The sequence below is a fragment of the Vicugna pacos genome, chromosome 10 (assembly GCF_048564905.1).
Source record: "Vicugna pacos chromosome 10, VicPac4, whole genome shotgun sequence".
Classification (NCBI taxonomy): Eukaryota; Metazoa; Chordata; class Mammalia; order Artiodactyla; family Camelidae; genus Vicugna; species Vicugna pacos.
This window is the reverse complement of record NC_132996.1, coordinates 67,586,248-67,607,718: the sequence shown is the minus strand read 5'-3', so window position 1 is coordinate 67,607,718 and position 21,471 is coordinate 67,586,248. Positions and strand designations below refer to the sequence as shown.

At 59.2% G+C, this 21,471-nt stretch overlaps 2 protein-coding genes across 15 annotated transcripts in view; one reads left to right on the top strand and one right to left on the bottom strand.

Moving 5' to 3' along the window:
* Positions 1-2,930: 2,930 nt before the first annotated feature.
* RCOR2 (REST corepressor 2) lies at positions 2,931-8,197 on the top strand. The gene is made up of 12 exons (XM_006216634.2): positions 2,931-3,788; positions 4,503-4,559; positions 4,855-4,935; positions 5,161-5,213; positions 5,301-5,462; positions 5,570-5,694; positions 5,789-5,858; positions 5,948-6,163; positions 6,478-6,555; positions 6,691-6,748; positions 6,877-7,106; positions 7,222-8,197. The coding sequence occupies exons 1-12, from the start codon at positions 3,662-3,664 to the stop codon at positions 7,534-7,536; spliced, it is 1,572 nt and encodes a 523-aa protein (XP_006216696.1). The 5' UTR covers positions 2,931-3,661; the 3' UTR covers positions 7,537-8,197.
* Positions 8,198-8,383: 186 nt separating this feature from the next.
* Positions 8,384-21,471, bottom strand: part of MARK2 (microtubule affinity regulating kinase 2) — a 52,266-nt gene continuing 39,178 nt past the window's right edge. For 3 of the 14 annotated variants that reach the window (XM_015249870.3, XM_015249874.3, XM_072970181.1), the window contains exons 4-19: positions 20,727-20,775; positions 20,331-20,396; positions 20,171-20,241; positions 19,901-19,957; positions 18,990-19,226; positions 18,434-18,553; positions 18,230-18,329; positions 18,031-18,143; positions 16,954-17,086; positions 16,515-16,696; positions 16,085-16,182; positions 15,099-15,260; positions 14,197-14,454; positions 13,164-13,190; positions 11,128-11,172; positions 8,384-10,541 (exon numbers count right to left, since the gene is read on the bottom strand). In XM_015249870.3, the coding sequence (XP_015105356.2) occupies positions 10,181-10,541; positions 11,128-11,172; positions 13,164-13,190; positions 14,197-14,454; positions 15,099-15,260; positions 16,085-16,182; positions 16,515-16,696; positions 16,954-17,086; positions 18,031-18,143; positions 18,230-18,329; positions 18,434-18,553; positions 18,990-19,226; positions 19,901-19,957; positions 20,171-20,241; positions 20,331-20,396; positions 20,727-20,775 (2,079 nt within the window). In that variant the 3' untranslated portion in view covers positions 8,384-10,180. The remainder of the gene's footprint in view (positions 10,542-11,127; positions 11,173-13,163; positions 13,191-14,196; positions 14,455-15,098; positions 15,261-16,084; positions 16,183-16,514; positions 16,697-16,953; positions 17,087-18,030; positions 18,144-18,229; positions 18,330-18,433; positions 18,554-18,989; positions 19,227-19,900; positions 19,958-20,170; positions 20,242-20,330; positions 20,397-20,726; positions 20,776-21,471) is intronic. The other 11 variants (XM_072970178.1, XM_006216629.3, XM_015249867.3 and 8 more) reach the window with 10 other exon arrangements.

Below are 21,471 nucleotides of genomic sequence, written 5' to 3'. Positions count from 1 at the left end.
CACAATCTCTGCCTGCAGCCCAGCAGGGAGAGAGTCAAGAAATAAACAATCACACAAATTATGTAAACTTGAGTCCGTAGCAGTGTGGCAAAGGCTTTGAGTGCCTGGGTCTGGCTTCCCTGGGAATCTCAGGGGTAAGGGGCCTTATCTGGCCCAGGGGTGGGAGGCAGGCTTCAGATAAGGCAGTGGCTTTGGCTTTGTGGAAACCTGTGTGGGGGCTGAGCGAAGCCTCAGTTTCCTCAACTGGAAAATGCAGGAAATAAATGTGCCTGGATCATGAGGTTGCTGCCTGGTGGCCTGCAGCCCTCAAAAAGCAGGCGCCGGCATCCTATAGGAGGAAGGGTGAGGGGCAGCTCCTCAATGAAGATGGCGGGGAGCGCACTCCTGGCAATCAGCAGCTCTCACAAAGCTCAGAGGCAGCCTCAGGGAGGTGAGGGACCCCAGTACTAGTGCAGTGCTCCTGGGCTTCCCTGGCCCCTTGCCCGCCAAAGGCTGGAGGAGAGGAGGGGCCAGTCCCTGGGCAGCCTCCCTCCTCTCCTCTCCCATACCCCCTGTTCCTGGCCACGTGGCACCTCTGTGCCCCTGGCCTGGGGGAGGATGACTCCTGACCTGGGGCTAGGGAAGCCAGGGCTAAGTGGGTGGTATCTGGGGTACAGCTGAGACCAGGTCCTGTGGACCGCCTGCTCCATTCCGCCCTACAGCCCCAGGGCAGGGAGGGGGTGCTGTCTCTTTAAGAGCCTTCAGGCTGCTGGGAGCAGATGGCCAGGCCGGCCGGGGCCCCTTGTCCTTTGTGTGGCTTTGCACAAAAGAGGGGGCCAGCTGGGGAGGGGGCGGCTGCAGCAGGTGGGAGGGTGGGGCCTTGCTCTTCCCCCTCCTAACTGCGACATTGCCCCTTGGGGAGAAGGTTGCTCACTAGGAATGTGCCTCCTCTCTGGGTACTGTGGCCCCCACAGTCGTCCCCAAATTCTTAAGATACCCCTCCTATGTCGTGTCCCACCTCCTAGGCAGAAGCTTCATCACATCAGAGCCTAGGGACACCCCCCTCCTCTCTGACTCCAAGGAATAAACTCCTCTCCCTGCCCCCACCTCCAAAGCAGAATCTTCCTCTGGCCCTGAGCTCCAGGCTCCAGGGAGAAGTGAGAGCAGAATTAGGTTCTTATGGGGGGAGGTGTGCTAGGGAAGGAGGGGGGCCAGTCGCCAGGGGTACCGGGAGGAGTCCTGGGGGAGGGAAGTAAGAATAAGCATGTTGCTGAGGCCTGGGGTGGGGTGAGGTGCTGGGGCCTGGATCCGAAGTATGAGTATGGAAAAGAGGCACAGGGGAAATGGGGGGGCCCAACCAAGGCCCTACCTAATGGGGGTGCTGGTGTAGGCAAGATGGAAGACTCCATCATACCAGAGGGCTGTGTGCAGCGATGGCTGCCTGCCAGGCAGGAGGGGACAGAGATGAGAGGCTCCCTAAAGATTGGAGCTGCTGGGGGCGGGGTGGCACCCTGCCACTCTAGGGGGATCAGGCTGGAGAGGCTCTTTTTATCTGGTAGCAGACCCCTTAGCTTAGACCTGCCCTTGGCCCATTCATTCTCCTTTGTCCATACCTCCCCACCCTGGGGCTTGGTGCCCAATCCATTATTTAATAGTAGGAAAAAGGCCCCAAAGCTCCAGTCAGAGGTGTGGTGGGCAACGTGGCCGCTGGCTGGGTGGCCCCAGTGTGGCCTCATGTGGCCCAACAGCACCGCAGCGGGGTGGGGTCATGACTGACTTTACTCGGCTGCCCGCAGAAGTCCCCAGGGCCAGGAGGCCCCAGCCGGGTCGTGGTCGGACCGCAGGACCCCGGCCATTGGCCGCAGGCAGCGGTGGGGGCAGGGATCCCTGGCTGGGCCCTGGGTTGCTTCTAAATTTAGGAATCTGATTACAGAGTGGCCGAAGAAGGGAAGGGAGAGGAGGGTGCGAGTGCAGGCTCGGCTCCGTCTGGGCACAGCGGGGTGTGCCCGGGTGGAGGTGTGTCTAGGAGTCTGGTGCTCCGGTGGGAGGGGCGGCGGGCGGGAGTGGGGCATCGGCCTGTGTGCGCTGCAGCACGTGCCCGGGGCGGCAGGGACGGGCACCCGCGCAGCTCACAGGCTCAGAACCGCCGCCGGTGTGTGAGCTGGTTCTTTGTGTGCCTGGCAGGGTGGCTGGGTCTGGCTTTGAAAGTCTCTGCCCACCCCCTTCCCCCATCTCCGTCTGTGCCGCTCTACCCGCTTCCCGGTCTGTCACTCTGCCCGAGCTTGTCCTGGGGGAGGGGGATGCAGCTCCCAGCTGGGGTGACAGTGAACCCAGTGGGAAGGAGACCCAGCTCCTCCCTCACCCTGTAGTCCAGATCTTCCCCTACACTTTCCACTCCCCATCCTTCAGCTCCTTATGCCACTGTTTTGGGGTGCTCACTGCAGCAGTTAAAGGGAATTGAGGTGACCCCTGGGAACTCACAGATGCAACAGAAGCCAGGCTTTGGCCCGGTAGCTCTTGGAGGAATTCATTCCTCGCCTGTCCGGCCTCCCATCCGCTCTGGCCCCCAAGGGCGCCTGAAGGGGGGGTCCCCCCTGCGGAAGGGGGGCGGGGAGTTCCTTGGCAGGAAGGGAAATGGAAGGAAAAGCTGGGCTCCACCCGGGCGGGCAGGCAGGCGGCCTCAGGGCCTCCAGGGCAGTCGGTAGTAACCCGAGCCCACTGGTGTGTGGGGCTGGTGTGCATGTGGGTGGGGCTGACCCCCAGCTACTCCTGGGGGACAGGGGGTCTCCCCCAGGAGCAAGTCTGGGAGCCCGGGAGGCCCGCAGAGGGAAGCGCTCTCCACCCGGGTCCTGACCCCACCCCCTGGAGGTCTAGCCCCGGCCCCCAGGCCCCGCCCCCCGGGCCCTCCCTCCCACCCCAGGGCCAGATGTTCAGCTGGCGGAGGCATCGGCTGGGGGAGGGGTGCTGAGGCCGCAGCCGGCACTACTTCCCTGCCAGCAGCTTCATTGTGTGCGCGAGGAGCGAGCGGCGGCGGAGAGCGGGCGAGCGAGCAGCAGCCCGAGCGCGCCGGGGAGAGCGAGCGCGCCGGGGAGGGTGCGAGGCGGCGCCCGCGGCTGCGCTCCCCCGCCTCCCGGCAACTCTGCCCCAGCGCCGCGCGCGCCGTCCTGCCGCCGCCAGCGCCAGGGCCCCGCCGCCTGCCGTCGCAGGCAGGGGTCTGGTCCGGACAGGGGTGCCCGCCTGGGGACTGGAGCATCCCGGTGCAACTGAGAAGCGCGGAACCCGTGGGGGGCGCCAATTGCGCCGCAGCGCCCGCTTGCTGAACTGCGTGGGCAGGCGGGCGGTGGGGTTCCGGGGCGCCCCGAGGGCAGGGCATCCCGACTTCTCCGGGGAGCCCTAATCCCGTGGAGCGTCCAGAGCGTGCGCGCCCCAGCCGCACCGGACCTTGTGCTCATCCCCAGCGTACCCCACTTCTCCACAAACTTTTCTGACGCCCTCACCCGTGGGGGTCGCGAAAAGCGCTGGGCTCCCGCCCCGCCGGACCCTAGCCACGCTGACCTCCTGCCTCTCGTAGCCTCAGTGGCGACCTCTCCAGGCCGGGCCGGGCACGGCACACAAGACGAGCGCGGCAACCACCGCGGCTCTCCCAAGGTTCCTGCGCCCCCCGGGGCAGCTGGGCGGGGTAATGCCCTCGGTGATGGAGAAGCCGAGCGCGGGCTCTGGGATCCTGTCCCGCAGCCGGGCCAAGACGGCGCCCAACGGCGGACAACCTCACTCGGAGGATGACAGCAGCGAGGAGGAGCACTCGCACGGTGAGCCCGGCGGCCTCGGGTTAAAGGCGCACCGGCCCGGGGGCGCGGAGCGGGGCTGGGGGCCATGTAGAGTTGCCGACCATGGGGGTATTATACTGATGGCTCCTATTCTCCCTAAATTGGAGCCTCAGCCTTGCTTCTTCCCCAAGCCGGCACAGGGAATCTGGAGACAGGGCCCCTAGCTGCTGAGGAGGCAGTCCTGCGTGCCCCCGCCCTGCTCTCAGTCCCTAAGGACTCAGGCGTCCCTTTCTTCCACACCTTGGGCTCTTCATACCTTGCCACCTTGCAGGGGACTGAGGTCTGGCCGGGGCAGGGGCTGGAAAGACACCTCCACTCCGAGCTGTGAGGCTCATGTGGTGGGGAGGAGCCTTGGATTCCCTGCAGGGCTGTGGTCCAGGTCTAGGGGCAACCCTCCAACCACCCCACCACCACCCCCAACCAGAACAAAGGGCTCTGCTGGGCCTGGGCTTTAAAACTGGCCCCCTTCCTCCCCTCCAACCCCACATGGCTATGGCTAGGCAGGGTCTCTCCCTCTTCCAGTTCCTTCTGTGGCTGAAGGAAACTGAGGGGAAGATCAGGGAAAAGTGAGCCTCCTGGAAGGTGAGGGCCCTGGGTGGTCAGGAAGGAGAACTCGGGGCCAGCCATCTCCCCCGCCACATCCTCTGGTCCCCCCTCCCTCCCTGGAGTCCTGACTGCCTCCCCCTGGCTCCACAGACAGCATGATCCGCGTTGGAACCAATTACCAGGCCGTAATTCCGGAGTGCAAGCCTGGTGAGTGGCAGGACAGGCTGCTAAGGGAGGGGACTGGAGGGCCCATGGCTTGGCCCTGAGCCCTACCTGGGGGAGCCCTTGGCTGGCGCCCACTGGAAGGACAGGCGGGGGTTGGTGGCCGGCCCTGTGGCACGGTTAATTTTCCTACTCTGCCTTCCTGTCTGGGTCTCTGCCCCTCCTTCCCCTCTGGGCCTCACCTCACAGGCCCCACTCCTCTGCCCGCCCTCTGGCCATGGGTCCAGGCCAGCACCACCAGGCTGATCTGATGTCTTCCCTCTTTTCCTCTGCCTTTCAGAGAGCCCTGCACGCTACAGTAACAAGGAGCTGAAGGGGATGTTGGTGTGGTCGCCCAATCACTGTGTGTCAGATGCCAAGCGTGAGTGGGGTGGGACCCTGGGTTCACTCTTATCCCTGGGAGCTGGGGCCTGAGGTTCATGCCAGCTGGCTGCCAGCTCTTCTCAGAAGTGGGCTGGAGGCTGAGATCTGTAGGTTCAACTCTCGCCTTGGGGCTTGGGCCTAGCCCCTGGGGGCATATCCCTGTCTGGGCAGGCCTAGGAGTTGTAACCCCTCCTCCAAGACCTGGCTCCTCCCGCCCCTGCAGTTGACAAGTACATTGCAATGGCCAAGGAGAAGCATGGTTACAACATCGAGCAGGTGAGCCTTGGCCCTGCAGGGATTTGGGGTGGGGACAGGACAGTGCTGGGGGCAGCTGAGCATGAGTTGTACCTTCTCCCGGGCCAGGCGCTTGGCATGCTCCTGTGGCACAAACACGACGTCGAGAAGTCACTGGCTGACCTGGCCAACTTCACCCCATTCCCCGATGAGTGGACGGTAGAGGACAAGGTGCTGTTTGAACAGGCCTTTGGCTTCCACGGCAAGTGCTTCCAGCGGATCCAGCAGATGGTAAAGCCCTCCACCCCTGCCAGCGCTCCTTGGCCCCTTCTTTCTGATAAGCTTGCCAGGGGCCCAGAGTCTTAGGTGGGCCCCAGCCTCTGGCATTGCCCCTCCAGCTGCCTGACAAGCTGATCCCCAGCCTGGTGAAGTATTACTACTCTTGGAAGAAGACCCGCAGCCGGACCAGTGTGATGGACAGACAGGCTCGGCGGCTGGGGGGTCGGAAGGACAAAGAAGACAGGTGGGGGCCCAGGGAAGTTCTGGGTCGGGGTAAATTGAGCTTCTGCGGGGCCCTGGCCCCTGCCTCACTCCTTCCCTGTCCCCTGTGTCGGCAGTGATGAGCTTGAAGAGGGACGAGGAGCCATGAGTGAGGGAGAGCCAGATGCTGGAGATGCCAAGAGAGAGGTGAGATTCCAGAGCTGGTCTGGCCCTGCCCACCTGCCTGCCCTCCCTTTGGGCTCTGCATCACCCACCTCCTCTCCTCTCCCTGGCAGCCTCTGCCCTCTCGGCCCCTGAATGCCCGCCCAGGCCCGGGAAAGAAGGAGGCCCAGGGATCTCAGTACCGCCATCATCCGCTGCGAACCCGGCGGCGCCCACCCAAGGGCATGTACCTGAGCCCCGAGGGCCTCACCGCTGTGTCAGGGAGCCCAGACCTTGCCAACCTCACGCTTCGAGGCCTCGACTCCCAGCTCATCTCCCTCAAGCGCCAGGTGGGGGCCCAGGAAAAGAAGGGGCCATGCAGAGCGGACATTTGGCAGCTGGGAACTGCGATCTGGAACAGCTGAGGTGTACAGGAGGTGGTGTGGGTGTGAAGCCTGCCTCTATCCTGTTCTCTGGGCCTCTGTGTGGCTTGGCGGGCTCTTTTTCTGGGCATTAAACAAATGCCTGGTCTTTGAAAAGCGTCTCCCCTGCAGAATGGTTGGGAGGAAGGAATGAAGTAGATGGTGGGGGGCAAAAAGCTCTGTTGGGAAGTAGGGACCTGGTGAGGGTGGGTATTGATAGACTCACTGCCTTGCCTCCCCAGGTGCAGAGCATGAAGCAGACCAATAGCAGCCTCCGCCAAGCCCTGGAGGGTGGCATTGACCCTCTCCGCCCCCCTGAGGTGAGGCTGTTCTTTAAGTTTGGGTGCAAAAGGGGGTGTTCTCTGGTGGCAGAATAGAAAGGGGAGTTTTGCTTGGCAAGCAGGGCCTCCATTCCTGGATTTTTGAGCCTCATGGTTATATTCTTTACTCTCCAGGCCAACACGAAGTTCAACTCCCGCTGGACCACAGATGAGCAGCTTTTGGCAGTACAGGGTGGGTGAGACCATGGGGAGAATAGAGGGCCCCAGGAGTCTCTCTCCTCCCCTCCAAGAGGGATAGGATCACGGAAATAACTAGTTCTAAGGGGTATTCACACTGTGCTGCCCTTTTGACCCTTGCAGCCATCCGTAGGTATGGCAAAGACTTTGGGGCTATTGCAGAGGTGATTGGAAACAAGACTCTGACCCAGGTGAAGACCTTCTTTGTGAGCTACCGGCGCCGCTTCAACCTGGAGGAGGTGCTGCAGGAATGGGAAGCCGAGCAGGATGGGGCCCCTGGCGCCCCGGTCCCCATGGAGGAGGCTAGGAGGGGGGCGCCCTTGCCAGCCCCAGCCCTAGAGGAAGATGACGAGGTGAGGAGAGGAGAGAGAAACCCTTCAGAGAAGAGAGGAGAGGACCCGCCTCCGTCCTTGGACTGGGCTGAGGGTGTGGCTGAGCCTGGTTCCTCACTCTTCCCTCTCCTCTCAGGTCCAGATTACATCTGTCTCAACATCAGTGCCCCGATCTGGCCCCCCAGCGCTACCCCCCCCTCCGCCTCCCACCTCGCTGTCCCAGCCGCCCCCACTGCTGCGGCCACCTTTGCCCACGGCTCCCACCCTGCTACGCCAGCCTCCCCCACTACAGCAGGGCCGCTTCCTCCAGCCCCGGCTGGCTCCCAACCAGCCCCCACCACCTCTCATCCGCCCTGCCCTGGCTGCCTCCCGCCACAGTGCCCGCCCTGGCCCTCAGCCCCCACCCACCCTGATTGGAGCCCCTCTGGAGCCTCCTGCACCCTCACTCTGAGCCTCAAGGCCTTCTACCAACCAGAGGCTCCAGAACCCCTTCGCTGGACGACCCCGAGGACCTCTGGCTTCACTTAGGACAGAAAGGACTAGAGCTCTCGTCAGGTCTCTCGAAGACCCAGAGCTGCCGTCCAGCCGGCACAGCCTGGACCTGTGGGCTCTGTGTGTTCCTGGCAGTTGAGCCCGTTTCCACCTCCACCCCGGCCAGGGTCTGGGGCCTTCTGAGCTGGCCTGAGGGTACTTTCTCTTCCTGCCTGCGACTGGAATGGCTGCCTCCTAGTCTGCCGGGCTCGGCTTTTGGGCCCTGCCCGTTGTATAGCGGGTAGTGACCATAGCCTTGGGGTGGGGGAGAGGACAGTTTGGTGTGTTGGCTGTTCTTCCTCTTTCCCTTCTTTTAGCAATAAGTCTGGGGTGAGGTGGGGAGGGAGCTGGAGGCGGGAGGTGGGCAGAGTGGTTCCTCGGGGGCCTGACAGCAGCAGAGGCTGGAGAGGTAGTGCTCCTGTTTTCAGGGGCTGGGTGGGAAGTGCTGAGGATCTGAGAGTGCCCACTATGCCCACTGCCCAGAAGCTTAGCAAAAGGAGGGTTGGGAACATATGCAGACATGGGTTTATTTTTCAATGTTTCTAAAAAATTAAAAAAATAAAATCTTCAATTTCACTGAATCCTCTTTCCCTTTTGGTTTAAGGGTCCTGGGCTTTGCTTCTTGTGCCATGAGGGTGGGAGGGAGCTTGCCCAGCACCGGCCTTTCGAGATGGGAATCAATTCTGCAAGGCAGGCAGGCGGGGCTGTATCTTACCCATGGGGACTGGGTCCCTGCCCAGTTGGGAGAAGAAACAGGAGGAGGCAGCTCAGATTCCAAACATTCTCTTTATTACGTGTTTGATCCAGAGGAGAAACTAAGTGCAGGATGGGGGGCTGAGTGGGGAGGGGCCACCATGCCTGGGAGCCCCTGGGCCACCACCCCCTTTGGGAGCCAAGCCTTGCCCTCCTGGCCCCTGGGAGCACCCGGGCTGTTCCATAGGGCAGGAGGGAGGAGGAAAGAATGGAGGAGGAGCCCTTGGTAGGAGCCAGAGCCCACGGGAGCCGGCAGTCCGGGGCCTGGGGCAGGAGGGCTGAGGTTGGCGAGGCCCCTTCCTGGGACCCAAGGGCTCGACTTGCTACGGAGCCAGGCCTGGGAGTTGGGGTGATGAGTAGGGGTGGAGTCATCATAAATCAAAAAAAAAATAATAAAATAATAAAATAAAAAATAAAACCCATCACAAAAAATGTACAACTCAGGTGAGGGTAGGGGCAGCCTCTGTCAGGACCCCCTCCCCCAATTTCTCAAGAACAGAAACAGCAGAGAAATAAATTAAGGGATGCAGCGGCTGCCACCAGCCAAGCGCCCATAACCAGCCACTCCCACACTGGCTGCGGAGGTTAGCAAGCTGGGAGTCACTTGGCCTGGCTGTCCCCCCACCCCGTGGAAGGCAGAGGCTCCCGGCCCTGCTGCCCTATCCAGCCTCCCGCCAGGCGGCCATGGAAGCCCTGGGCAGTGTCTCCTGAGAGGAGGGGCGACAGTGTGAGGAAGAAAAGGCAAGGCCGAGATGAGTGGTGAGGGAAGTTACTGCTATGGAACTAGCTGGTGCCCAGATTAATGCCAATGAAGGGGAGTAGTGGGGAGAGGAACGGCGAGGGGGGCTGTGCTTTCAGACAAAGGCTCTCCCAGAACGGAGAATGCCCAGCGTCCCTGTTCCGGAGACTAGCAGCCCAGGCAGCCCCCTGGGGGCCGAAGAGCCCATCTGCCCTGCAGTCCCCTCCCCTCCTCCAGCCCTGGGGTCAGCCCCGCCTTCTACCCAGGAGGGGGTGGGAGAAGATGGCACAGACTTTTTGAGGAGGGGAACAAAAGTCCCCACAGCAGCTTGTGGAAGGAAATGCCCAGCTCTGGGGAAGGGGGGCAGAGGATACAGTGTGGAGGGAGGCCAGAGCCCCATGCCTAGCCTGCCAGCCCCACCCGCTTTAGGGCTGCGCAGCACCCCTGCCCCAGCCCCCAGCCGCCCAGGCCTCCAGCCCAGGGGCCTGAGGTCAGGGGAAGGCCACCTCTGGTGGTTTGCTTGGAGGGGAAGGAGGAGAGGAGAGGGGAGAAGCCCAAAGTGGGCCTGGCGGAGGGCCTGACAGGGAACTCCACCACTCTTGCCTGAGAGTGTTCCAGCCCTGAGCCACCCTCCCGGGAAACCCCACAGATCCAGTCTCGACTGTCCCAATGGGGCAGGGAGGAAAGGTGGCCGCTGGGATTTTTTTTTTCTTTTTTCTTTTTGGTAATAAAAAATTTCTTGGTTTAGGCGAAATACTCTGTGCAACCGCAGTACCGAGGGGGAGCCCTGCCCCCCCCGCCCCTCCCTCCCCTTCCTTTGCCTCCTGTGGGAGAGAGGGGGGAAGGGGGACTATCTGGGCAGGGGTAAATGTGGGGGGAGAGAACCACCTCCCATCCCCCACAAACACGGAAGAAAAAACTGAGAAGGGTGGGGAGGGGAGAAGTGCCAGCAGGGGAGACACACCAATCCATCTCTGCAGTCTCGCCCAGGCGGGGCGGGCGGGTGGAGCTCCGGCCCCAGCAGCTAAGTCCAGCTGGCCGCCTCCGTTGCCCCCCCACTCCTGGCAGCCTGTTAAAGCTTAAGCTCGTTGGCTATTTTGGAGGCAATGTTTTTGAAGGCCATGGAGGTGCCAGATATCCGCTTAAACCGAACACCATTGAGGGACAGCCGCGGCAGTTTGCACACCTCCATCTCCCACTGCACGAAGTTCTCGTGGCCCGGTGTGCCGTGCATGCACAGCAGCATGTACTTCTCGTGCAGCTCACTCTGGCAGCTGTTTGCGTCCAGCACCTTGCGGATCTCCCGCATCATCTCATTGGGTTCCATGGAGCTCGTGGTCTTCATACTCCACGTGAAGCGTAGTGAGCGGGGCTTGGCCTCCCGAAACTCCTCCTTCTCTTTGTCATTGCCACCACTGCCCACCACGTGAGGTCTGCGGAGAGGGCAGAGGCTGCGTCAGGCAGGAGCTGAGGCGCCCCACCCCCGGGAGAGCCCCGGACCAAAGAGGAGAACGGGAGGGAGCCCAGGAGGCAGCAGTGCCAGCAGAGGGAGCAGAGGGAGGGTGAGAGGGGTGGGCAGTCCTGCATCTCCGTCTCAGGGCAGAGGAGAGGAGAAGCCGGCCCCTGGACGGGGCGGGGGTGGGGGTAGGAGGTGACAGCTCCATGCTTTTCTAGGAAGAGGAGAGGGTTAGGGGAGAATATGCTCAACAGCCCTGAGCAGTTTGCAGACTGGACAGAAATAAGTGGCTGGTTCACAGAAAGGCAAGCATGTTGATGGCCCCAACCTCCCAGCCCGGGGCTCCTGCTTCCAGAATACACTAGATCTGAGGAGAAGGGGCCACACCTACTGCAGTGGGGGTGTGGGGATTCTCTGAGGGAAAGGAGGCCCCAAGAGGGCAGGCACAGGGCAGAACCATGGAGGAAGAGCCAGGTGGCAGAAGAGAGGAGCAGGAGGCTCGTGGCAAGCCCGGCGGCCCGGCGGCCCGGGCGGGGCTGGCGCTGGCTCCAGCCCTCTCTCACCTGAGCGTCTCCACTCGGTCTTTGCTTTCAGGTTCATTCAGGTTCCTCAAAAAACAGAGCGAGGGAGAGTTTAGTGCTGGGACCTCTCGCTCCTTCAGCCGCTGCAGACCCAGGTGAGGGTGGGTCCGGGGAGATGCCACCGGAGGGCGGGCAGGCCCCAAGCCCAAAGGCCACTGGCCCATCACCTGGCAGGCCCACGCGGCTCTGCGGCACCTCACACTGGCAGTGCAACTGTACCTCTCCAACAGGGAGCCCGGTATACAGGGCCTGCCCCTCCCACACTCCCAGAGATCGTGCAGGGGAGGAGCCCCTGCTCCTGGGGAGGGGTGTGGACGTGCAGGCACACGCACGCACTCATGGAGCACACAGTGCGGGGCCGCTTTCCCACCAGCCCGCAGCCAGGGCTCGTGCTGAGGGGGTCTTCTGCACCAGTACCCAGACCAGGGTGGGTCTCAGAAATGCAGTCCTCTCAGAGGGAAGGGGCTGGGGGATAAATAGGGGCCTCTTCCAGGAGACTCAAAGGGCAGAGAGCAGGACCAACTTTCAGCATGCCCGGGGCTGGGGGGGGAGAAGGGCCCTGAGGCTGGCTGTAGACACGCTGGCTTCCCCCATTCTTTTTAACTCCTTTGCCTGCCAGGCTGCCAGGCCATCTGCTTGTACAGAAGGGAGGACGGAGGGCAGGGCAGGGCAGACACCTTGGGAGGGTGGTTGGGGAAGAGGTCTGGCCCCGCTGAGCGGCTTCTCCAGCTCCTGGCTGGAAGATGGGTGCCTGGAGCTGGGAAATTGGGGAGTGCAGAGGAGGACAAGGATGTAAGGAAGAGTGAGAAAGAGCAGCAGCAGCACATGTAAAAGGAACACAAAGACACAACAGACACACGAATGCAAACAAGCGCACTGTGAGCAGGGAGCCCGGGCTGTGCAGGCAAGGAGACTGGCTGCTCTCTCCAGCCCCACCTGGCTCCTGGCCTGTGGGTGGAGGCACCCTGTAGGGCAGGCCCCCACTGGGGCCCCCGTGAGTCAACAGCCAGCCATGCAGTGAAGAGCTGGGTGGAGAGCAGTGGATGGAAGGGGGAAGCCTGAAGACCTTGTCTTAGCTGTTGTTCTGTCAGCTGGGACACCAACATGCCTGTCAGGGGTCCCAGTCCTCCCAACATGGCCTTTGGGCTTCAGCTTGGGATCTGGTCCGCCTAGACATCCAGAGAGGATGAGGATAGGGCCAGGGGTGGCGGAGCCAGGGGCTGGCCTTAGAAGGGCAATGCCTGAGTGAGGCAGGGCTTTCTGTTTTGCCAGGGTTTAGAGGTAGACGGCCCCTGCCCTGGAACATTCCAGTTCCTGGGTCTTCGGAAGCCACAGGCCATATCTGGAGAACACACCCCAGAGAAAAGGCAGCTTGATTTATCTAGATACTGCTGGCAGGAGGTAGGCTGGGGTGGGGGTGGGGGTGGGCCTCATTTTGCAGGAGCTGCCAGAAGGGGGTGCTGTGTCCCACTTGTGAGGCAAAGGCTCCTTGGGCCTGGAGACTCCAGTGTCCCTGTAGTAACTCCAAAGTCCTGTCATCCCACAGGACAGGGGCAAGGGGCCACACAGCCCATAAGTTCAGGGCACCAGAGAAGGGGATGCCCAGGAGCCCCAGAATAAGATACCAACCCAGATGCACTTTCAACCCCGGTGGAGCCTCTTCAAAGCGCATGCACAGACATGGGAAAGGGCCAGAAAAGGAACCCAATGCTTGTGACCAAACCCAGGTTAGGGGCTTAGGGGGGAGGAGACAATCTTAAAGGGCGAATTCCCTGAGAAGGCCCCCTTGCTTGGGGACAGGCCCATCGCTTTCAGAGCTATCTGCTCTGAGTGGGCAAATGTGGCCTCATGGGCTGCCCAGTCAGAAGCTGTCTTCATCCCTTTAAGATGGCAGAGAGAGGGCCACACAGACATGGTTAGCAGATGGAGGAGGAAGCAAGAGCCAGAAAGGGGGAGTTAGTGATGGAGGCAGGACACAGGACACAGACACACACACACACAGTGGGCTCAACGCCTACCTTCTGGCAAACCTGAAAGACAGATTTCTAAAAAAACAAACAAAAAAAGACAAAATAAAAAAAGAAATAAAAAAAAAAACCAACAAGACGGTATGTGGATAAGCAGGTGGGGAGTGGCCTTTACAGGTTCAAGAGTCACCCCATTTGTGGAAGAGCCGCTCAGCGAGACTAGAGTCCCAGACATCCCGACTGCTTGCACGCCCCCCTGCGGCCCCACACCTGCATTCTGGGGCTGGAGGGGGCAAGGCTTGATCACTTCAGCTGAGTGGAGCGTAGTGCAGGAGGAAGGGCAGGCAAGCCTGCTCTCTCCAAGCTCCCCGTTGCTTCCTGAGCTACACTAAGATGCTAGAGGAAGTGTGGGGAGGAGACAGGGAACATCCCAAGAGGCCTGCTGGATGCACCTCGAGAATCGAAGCTGTCCCTGTGGGTCTTCGGGGGCCAAGTGTGAGAGACCTCACGAAGAGACTCTCCACAGAGGAAAAGTGTCAGCACAGGGGGCTGCCACGCTGGGCCCCCACCAGCTATTTCATTTGTACCCTGCACCCTGGCAACCCACTGGGCAGAGGAACATGGCTGCGGAAGAGGGGAGCAGCTGCAGCCAGACACAACCAACTAGGTGGACAGAGGAGGTCAAAGAGGGCAAGACAAGGCCAGATAACTCTCCTCACCGGCCCAGCCTGGCTCAGGCCTCATGACTTTGCAGCTGCGTCACCAAATATAAGTTTCCATGGGAACCCAGGAGAGAAGAGGGGGCTTTTATTTTAGCATCCGAGTTCACACTCTCCTAGAGAGGAGGCGGCATCGGCCATCTGCTTGGGCCAGAGAACAAGGGATGTGTATGAGGAGCTGGGGAAGCCTGAGAGGGATGGACAGGTCTGGACACCTCAGGCACCAACAAAACTTAGGTTTCCTGAGGCCTCTTCTAACCCCAGGACCTAACCCCAGTTCAAACCTCAGGTGCCCCCACCCCCCACCCCCAGGCAGGTGGAAGGCCTGGCCTCAGCCTGTCTGCCGCCCTAAGCCCCCTACTCACCTGCGTACAAACTTGGAGGTGAATTTGCTGAAGATGCTCCCCGAGGCCCCTCGCCGGCCCTGGCTGTTGCCAGAGGGAGAGGCTGGGGTTACACCGTAGGGCAAATTCTGCTGGTCCCGCACCTGCCGGAGCTGCCCAGCGTGGAAGGTGCTTCGACTGGACACGCCCCGGGGGAAATTAGTTCGGTCTGGGGCTCCACCACTGCTGCTGATGTTGTGGGCAGAGGGGGAGGCGACAGGGACACGCTGGGGGGCTGTGCTGTGGGAAAAGAGGTGGAGGTGGGGGAAATGCATCAGGGCACAAGAAAGCCACCACTGCTGAGCACCTGGAGCACCCTGGGGTGGGAACAGGGAAGGGGGATGCTAGGGCAAAGACAGCCATCACGGAGGACACAGAAGGAAGGAGTGTGACCACTGAGGACACCAATAAGGAAGACGTTTGGGTGGAAGGGGAGGGAGATGGTTTGGGGGAGGGACGGAGGGAGGCAGGAGAGGATACGTGTATGGAGAGCAGTATAGGCTGGAGAGAAGTGGCTCCTTGGGAGCTAGGCAGACTGGAACCTCAAGGGGACAGTGTTGACCAACCCTCAAGGACTGAGTCCCTGTGATGCTGACTGTCCCCGGGGTCCTAAGGAAGACCAGGAAGGCTCAGAACAAAAAGGCTTCCTTCTGGAGCCTCAGGACGGCTTCTTGCATATCTGTTCTGAGAGGGAGAACTGGAGGAAAAGAGGGGCATTAAGCTATTTTTTGTTCCCTCCACTTCCTGGCTGCAGGGGACAGAGCCATCTCTTGCGGCTAAGATGACAAGAACAGATCAAGACCCCCAGGTGGGAAGAAATTGTGGGGGGCAGGGAGGGGGCAGGCTGAGAGCAGCAGGTGCGCCAGCTGCCCCAGCACACTTGCCTGGGCCGCGGCACCTCACAGTTACTGTCCGTGGGGGGCAGCCCAGTGGCCTTGTTGGGGTGCACGGAGGCCGACATGGATTTCTGGTGCTGGCGGGGCCGGGCCGCAGAGACTGCGGCGGAAGCAGAAGCCGTGGAGGCCCGGGACCCTGGCATGGTTAGGCTAGGAGACAAAAGCAGCGGAGAGGCCTGGGTTAGGGGTGGGGGCAGGAGGCTCTGGTTAGGAAGCAAGGGCGGAGCAGCAAGGGCCAGAGCTGGGGAGCCTCGGCAGGATGCGGGTCAGGCCCAGGAACAGCAACAAGGGGCACAAGTCAGAGCCAAGGAAGGCAGGACCAGGAAGCGGAGGGCAGGGGAAGGAACGCGGCGCGGCAGGCCAGGGCCTGGGGGAGGAAACCAAAAAGTGCAGGAAAGCTGACAGGAGGCAACTGCCTCTGGGCTGCACTGGTCTCCTAGGAATTCTAAGAACAAGGATGTATCATGGCCAGAAACAGCAGGGTGTTGCGTAGGGGAATTTTCATTAAGCTCAGAAGACGAGAAGCCAGGAATGCAACACTGATGGTCAAGGTTAGGGGGGCTCTGCTTTCATGGGCACAGCTAAAGTCACCCTCAATGTGTCCACCCTTCAGGTGGGCATCTCTTGGTTCTGCCCTGAGCTGGGGCTCCCAAAACAAAGCCTCAGGCACTGATGCCCAGAGGAGTGCAGTTGCCATGTCCTGGTCGCAGTCAAGAAGTGAGAAGGCAGCTCAGATGACCACGGAGTAACAGTCAGTACACTGCAAGAAGAGGTTACAGGTGCACAGGGGAGAGGAGACAGGTGGGGGAGGCGGGTGGAGAGCAGTGAGGAGGTGCTGGTGTGTGGAAAGCTGGACTGGACAGAGCCAGGATGGGACTCAAGGGAGCAGGAGGGGAAGTGGTGATGCTGACAGACGTCACCCCTGGGAGAATGGCTCCTGGGGAGCGTGGCAGGCAGGGCCTGGGCCTGCTCACCTGTCTTTGCCGTTCTGGATGGAGGCCTGGCCAAGGCTGGCCCTCTCCAAAAGTGGGGAATTCCTGCTTCGATTTGTGCTGGTGGAGAGGACGCTGTTCTGTGGGGAATAAAGGGCAGAGCTGTATCACAGAAAACCAGTGTTCTACTGACAGGTTCATAAAAACTGCTACCCCTCCGCCTTCCACCATGAGCAGTCAGGGGTGGGGAGAAGAAAGGGCTGTGCTTTCCCTCCAGGGGGTAAGGCTTTCTATAGTAAGCAAAAGTGGCCCCGAGGGAAGGTCAGGGAGACAGCCAAAGGGAACTAGGTCTGTATTAAAGAAAAAGCTGCCTGGAGAGGGCAGGGCCTATAGCAGGGCAGGGAGGACAAGGACTAGGAGGGAAGGAGGTGTGGGGCTGGCCGGGAGGAGGGAGGGGGTGGGCGTGGCTCACCGTGGATGGGGTGGGGGTGGTCTTCTTCCTCTCCAGGCCCGGCAGGGGGCTGGCAGGCACTTTGGCGGTGCTGCTGGCCTTCCTCCCTGACTCCCGGTCCTCCTCTGGCCTCTTATTCTCTGCGTTGTTACTCTGAGTCTTCTTAGAGTAGGAATTAGAAGTGGGAATGGCAGGACCAGCTGCTGGGCCAGAGGGATGGTGGGAATGGGTAAGGGTGGGGGACCCATTGAATGGCCACCATGTGCACAGTGCTATCCTAGTCTGGCCAGCAACCCAGCAAACCCCGTTTCATAGAGGTGGAGGGCAGTTATGTGACTTGCCCAATGCCATGCTAATAAGTGGCTGTATAGGGACTAAAATTCAGCTGTGTCATCTAAAGCCCCCAGAACTTAACAGGAGAGGGGTGAGTCCTCCACCCACAACTCCCAAAAGTACTTACCCTGGTCACTAAAGCGCCGCTGCTTGGGGTTGGCTGAGACACTGCGCTGTACCTTGTGGGAGGGGGAAGGGGCACTGCTATTGGTCAGATCAGTGGAAGGCCGGGGCTTCAAGGTGATGGTGTCGCCCTCCAGCTGCAAGAACACAAAAGTGAGGGCAGAAGTCACGCAGAGTTGCCTATGGATGATCCCACTTACACATTCCTGCCGGACACAAATCCACCCCAGGCTCCCATGAGATATACTCCCTACAAGACCAATGTGCAATAAACACTCTTGGAGACACACATGTCCCAACACAGACCCTGACAAACACAGCCAAAGAACCCTCCCCTCTCCCAGAGAGGGATATCCATGCCCAGAAGAATGCACATTCAGACTCAGAGACAGCCCCTCAATACTCCTGAGCAGGCAAAGGCAAGAATCAAGAATGGGAGTCCAACACCAGCAGGGGGAGAGCAGGGTGGGGAGGCCATGAGTGCATGTGGGGACACGCAGATGGTGAACAAGACCCTACTCCCACAGAGACCCATGGATTCAGGCACAGACATGGTTACCCAGGCGAGCAGAAGAACAATCACGAAGTCTCCACATGCACAGATGGGAGGATGGACGCACATGCACACTGACACACATACCCAGACACAAACACCAGGCAGAAGCACTAGACTCAAGACTCCTATAAAAAAGACACAGCCATGCACCCACGAACCCAGACGCAAACTTTCAGATACAGAGAGACACAAACATATGGAAACAGACACAGAGATTTCTGGATCAACATAGAACTGATCCAGCCAGACTGACCTACACCCAGTGAATGAGCCAGATCTACTCACTCGTGTGGAAACTCAGACCCAGGCCCAGACCCTACCAGCTTTCCTCTTCAACCACTGATGGAGATTAGTGAAAGCAAAGGCCAGAAAACCTTAGCACCACTGAAGCTGAGGCTTAAAATTCATCAGTAGAGAGCACACCTACTCAAGAGGTGAGCTTCTGCCCTCAACAGCTGCTAGAAGCATGGGGGTGCTACTGACAGCAAGGCTGGCCAGACCGGGGAGTGGAGCAGGGGCACAAACCTCAGAGCTCTTGTAGCCCAGGAGTAGATAGGTGGCCATCACCTCGTTGTACCTCTGGCCCACCAGTGAGTCCTGGATCTCTTCCCGCGTGTAACCCATGGACACCATCAACTCTGCACAGAGGTGGGGGGGCATACAGTTAAGGATGGTCCTGAGTCCTAGGTAGGCTCAACCCCATGGCCCAGCACAGCCTCCTCACCTGTTCGCCGGGGGTCCTTGTAGTCAGGAAGTGGCTCCACGTAAGGCTTTAGTTCATCATCTTCGTGACCCACATTCATCCATCGATCTTTCATGATTTGCTGGGGAGCACAGGGAAGGGGAAGGGCAGAGAGGAAGGAAACTCAGCTTGGAGGTTTCCTTGGGAACCCAGAACCTTCCAGCCAGCTAGGCTCAGGCTGCTCACCTCTAAAGTGCCTCTCTTACTGGGATTGAGAATGAGAAATTTCTTGAGCAGGTTTTCACAGTCTGTGGACATGTAGAACGGAATACGGTATTTTCCCCTCAGTACCCGCTCCCGCAGCTCCTGTAGGAGGGAAATTTCAATCACCCCAAGGCCAAGGGAAGAAACCTAACTCCAGGCTCCTGACACCTTAAGACTAGCCAGGCAGACACAGATGAAATATCGTGGGAGGAGGAGAGTCTGGGACAAGGCACCTCACTAGAGAGGCGGTGATGTCAAATACCCCACACCCTCCAACTTCACGAGCCTGAGGCTTGCAATCCTGAGTGCTTCAGAGGGGTGAATGGACACGTGATTTACCCCCTGCAAAGAATTAAAGTTATTACACTGGGTGCAGAAGGCCTTTTAATTGCTGCTACCTTTTGCAAGCCCTTCTCTGAAGCTCTGGCTTGGGAGAAATGTAGAAAGGCAGCAAAGGTGAGAGGTTAGGGATAAGACCAGAGGCCAAGAGAGGAAATGACAAGCAATACAAATGATCTAAGCCTGCACTTCACTCCACCTTGAGGTTCTGTCCATCAAAAGGCAGGGATCCGCTGACCAGTGTATAGAGGATAACTCCCAGACTCCACACATCCACCTCAGGTCCATCGTATTTTTTGCCCTGGAAGAGCTCCGGGGCAGCATAAGGGGGACTGCCACAGAAGGTATCCAGCTTGTTCCCAAAGGTGAATTCATTGCTGAAGCCAAAATCTGCAATCTTGATGTTCATATCAGCATCCAAGAGCAGGTTTTCTGCCTGGAGGTAAGATGGAAAATATCAGGGAACCAAGTGGACCATATGAAGGCACCAGACAGGAAGAAGCTGAGGGGAACAGGAGAACAAACAGGGAGTCATCTTCAATCTTAGAACTTTCTCCACCAACTCCAGGGTGGACCTCCAATCATCATGAAGAGGCTGGTCTGGGATGGAGAAGGGCCGCGCAGGCTGTGAGAACTGCGATCTGAAGGCTCAGAGACGCTGTGAGTTGTGCAAAGCTTCCTTGTTAATCACGGCTGTGTCTGTGAGGACTTAGGGGCCAGAAGACTCACAGGCAATCAGATTTTTTAACATCTCAGTGAAAGAGATGAGTGAGCCACACACCTGCAAAGCAGCTATGACGCAGTGGGGGACAGTCAACACTGTCCCCTCAGTCAACCGCCAGGCTGCCTGCAGCCCTCCTGCCTTGCCTGGCAGCACTGGGAGGTACATGCTGAGAGGTGAAACGACAGAGACTCTGCTCGCTGGCTGGAATGAGCTCCTAAGTCTGGTCATAAGGCCTATGTCAGAAGCAGCCCTAGGGCTTCCTCATTGTCTCCAAAAAATTAAAGGCTGGAGTTTCCTTGAACACTAAGGGCATAATGGTTACGTCACAGTTAACGGAGGGTGAGCAGTCCTGTCTCAAAGACACAGAAGATAAGGGCATGCCTTACCTTTAAGTCTCTATGAACAATAAACTTCTGGTGACAGTACTGCACAGCAGACACTATCTGAAAGGAAGGAAGAGGGGTCAGCCCAGGGGCACCAGAGGGTGGGCCACAGGGGCTGGTGAAGCTGTGATACTCTGCCGAGTTATAAGCTGCCATACAGCAAAGCCCAAAGGATGCTCCAAAGGCCACTTACAGGTAGGCAGCTCCTCCTCGTATGCCAAACCCCAAAAAGCAGAGGTCAGGCCCACATTCCACGGAGGGAGTCATACCCACCTGGCGGAATTTGGCTCGAGCCTCTTTTTCTTTCATCCTGCCATGAGCCACTAGGTAATCAAACACCTCTCCTGCAAGAGACAGGGGAAGGGCCTATATCAGGGCTTGCGGGGGTTGGCGAAGGTGGAGACACAGTAGGAAGAGGCCATTCCATACCTACCTCCACTAGCGTACTCCATGACAAGGTAGAGAGTTTTTTCGGTCTCGATCACTTCAAATAACTTAACTGTAAGAGAAAAGGCCAAGCCATGAGTCACAGAAGAGGCAGGGGCCACACATCGAGCCCTGACATGTACAGGGGCATCTTAGGAATGAAAGCTCCCCCTTTCACATTCCTACTCTCCCAAGGACAAGTTCCTCTCATAGCAGCCACAGCACTAAGGACGGTCTGTGTGCCAGAGGCAGAGCTGGGTTTTGAGCTGGGCCTCCCCAGAGGTATCCTTGAAGCCTGTAGACTCCAGAAGGCAATGCACCCGGGGTGGGGGGGAAGGACTCCATGCTAGGAAGTGAGGCCTTGCTGTGGGGGAAGAGGAAAGGAGGGACAACTGGTTCTCACCTATGTTGGGATGATTCAAAACCTTCATTATTCTTACTTCACGGAATAGCTGGAAAATAAAATACCAGGGGTCATGCTTGCTCCTCTCAGGTCCCCTCCAAACAGAGCTACTGCTAAGATTTTTTTCCCAAAAGAGAAAAGAGATAGGGCAGTTGTCCAGATCCTCCATGCCTGTCCCTGATGGCTGAGGACATGGGGGGAAGGAGAGCAAGAAGGGTCAGTGGGAGGAGAGCTGGGCTTGCATGACTTGTACCCTCGGGTGCAGCACCTGGATGAGCCAGCTGTGCCCTTGGGTGCTGTCTACCCAAATCCAGCCCCCAAACAGCAGACAGGTTTTGGTTGGGTGCCTCTGAAGGAGGGGTTATGAGTCCATGTACATGAATATTTAGAACCTGAGGTGCTTCTAAAGTTCCCTGACAAGGCAGACTCCAACTTGGTCTGTGTGAAGGGTAGGGGGGTTTCCAAAGGGGGACCCCATCATTTTCTGGTTTACAGAAGCCAGAGGGCTCTGTACTAGTGGGCAGGCCCTGCTCTTCTGAGCCTCGGGGTGGTAACAGAAGAAGCCACTCCTATATATAGCTGATGCCAATTTTAATCAAATCCACCTCCACACACTCACGCTCTTTGTGAAACCAAATCAGGGGCTCCAAACCATACATTTTCATAAAGAAAGATGACAGAAATGAACTCCATCCCTTCTGTGGGGGCCAGAGAACTGGAGGAGGGGGTTTTTGTAACTTCCAGG

Bases quoted from the DNA above. Each gene is read 5' to 3' on its own strand.
- RCOR2 (XM_006216634.2), top strand. From the start codon at position 3,662: ATGCCCTCGGTGATGGAGAAGCCGAGCGCGGGCTCTGGGATCCTGTCC. The intron at 5,463-5,569 runs GTAAAGCCCTCC...TTGCCCCTCCAG, and splicing joins TCCAGCGGATCCAGCAGATG to CTGCCTGACAAGCTGATCCC. The intron at 5,859-5,947 runs GTGAGATTCCAG...TCTCCCTGGCAG, and splicing joins CTGGAGATGCCAAGAGAGAG to CCTCTGCCCTCTCGGCCCCT.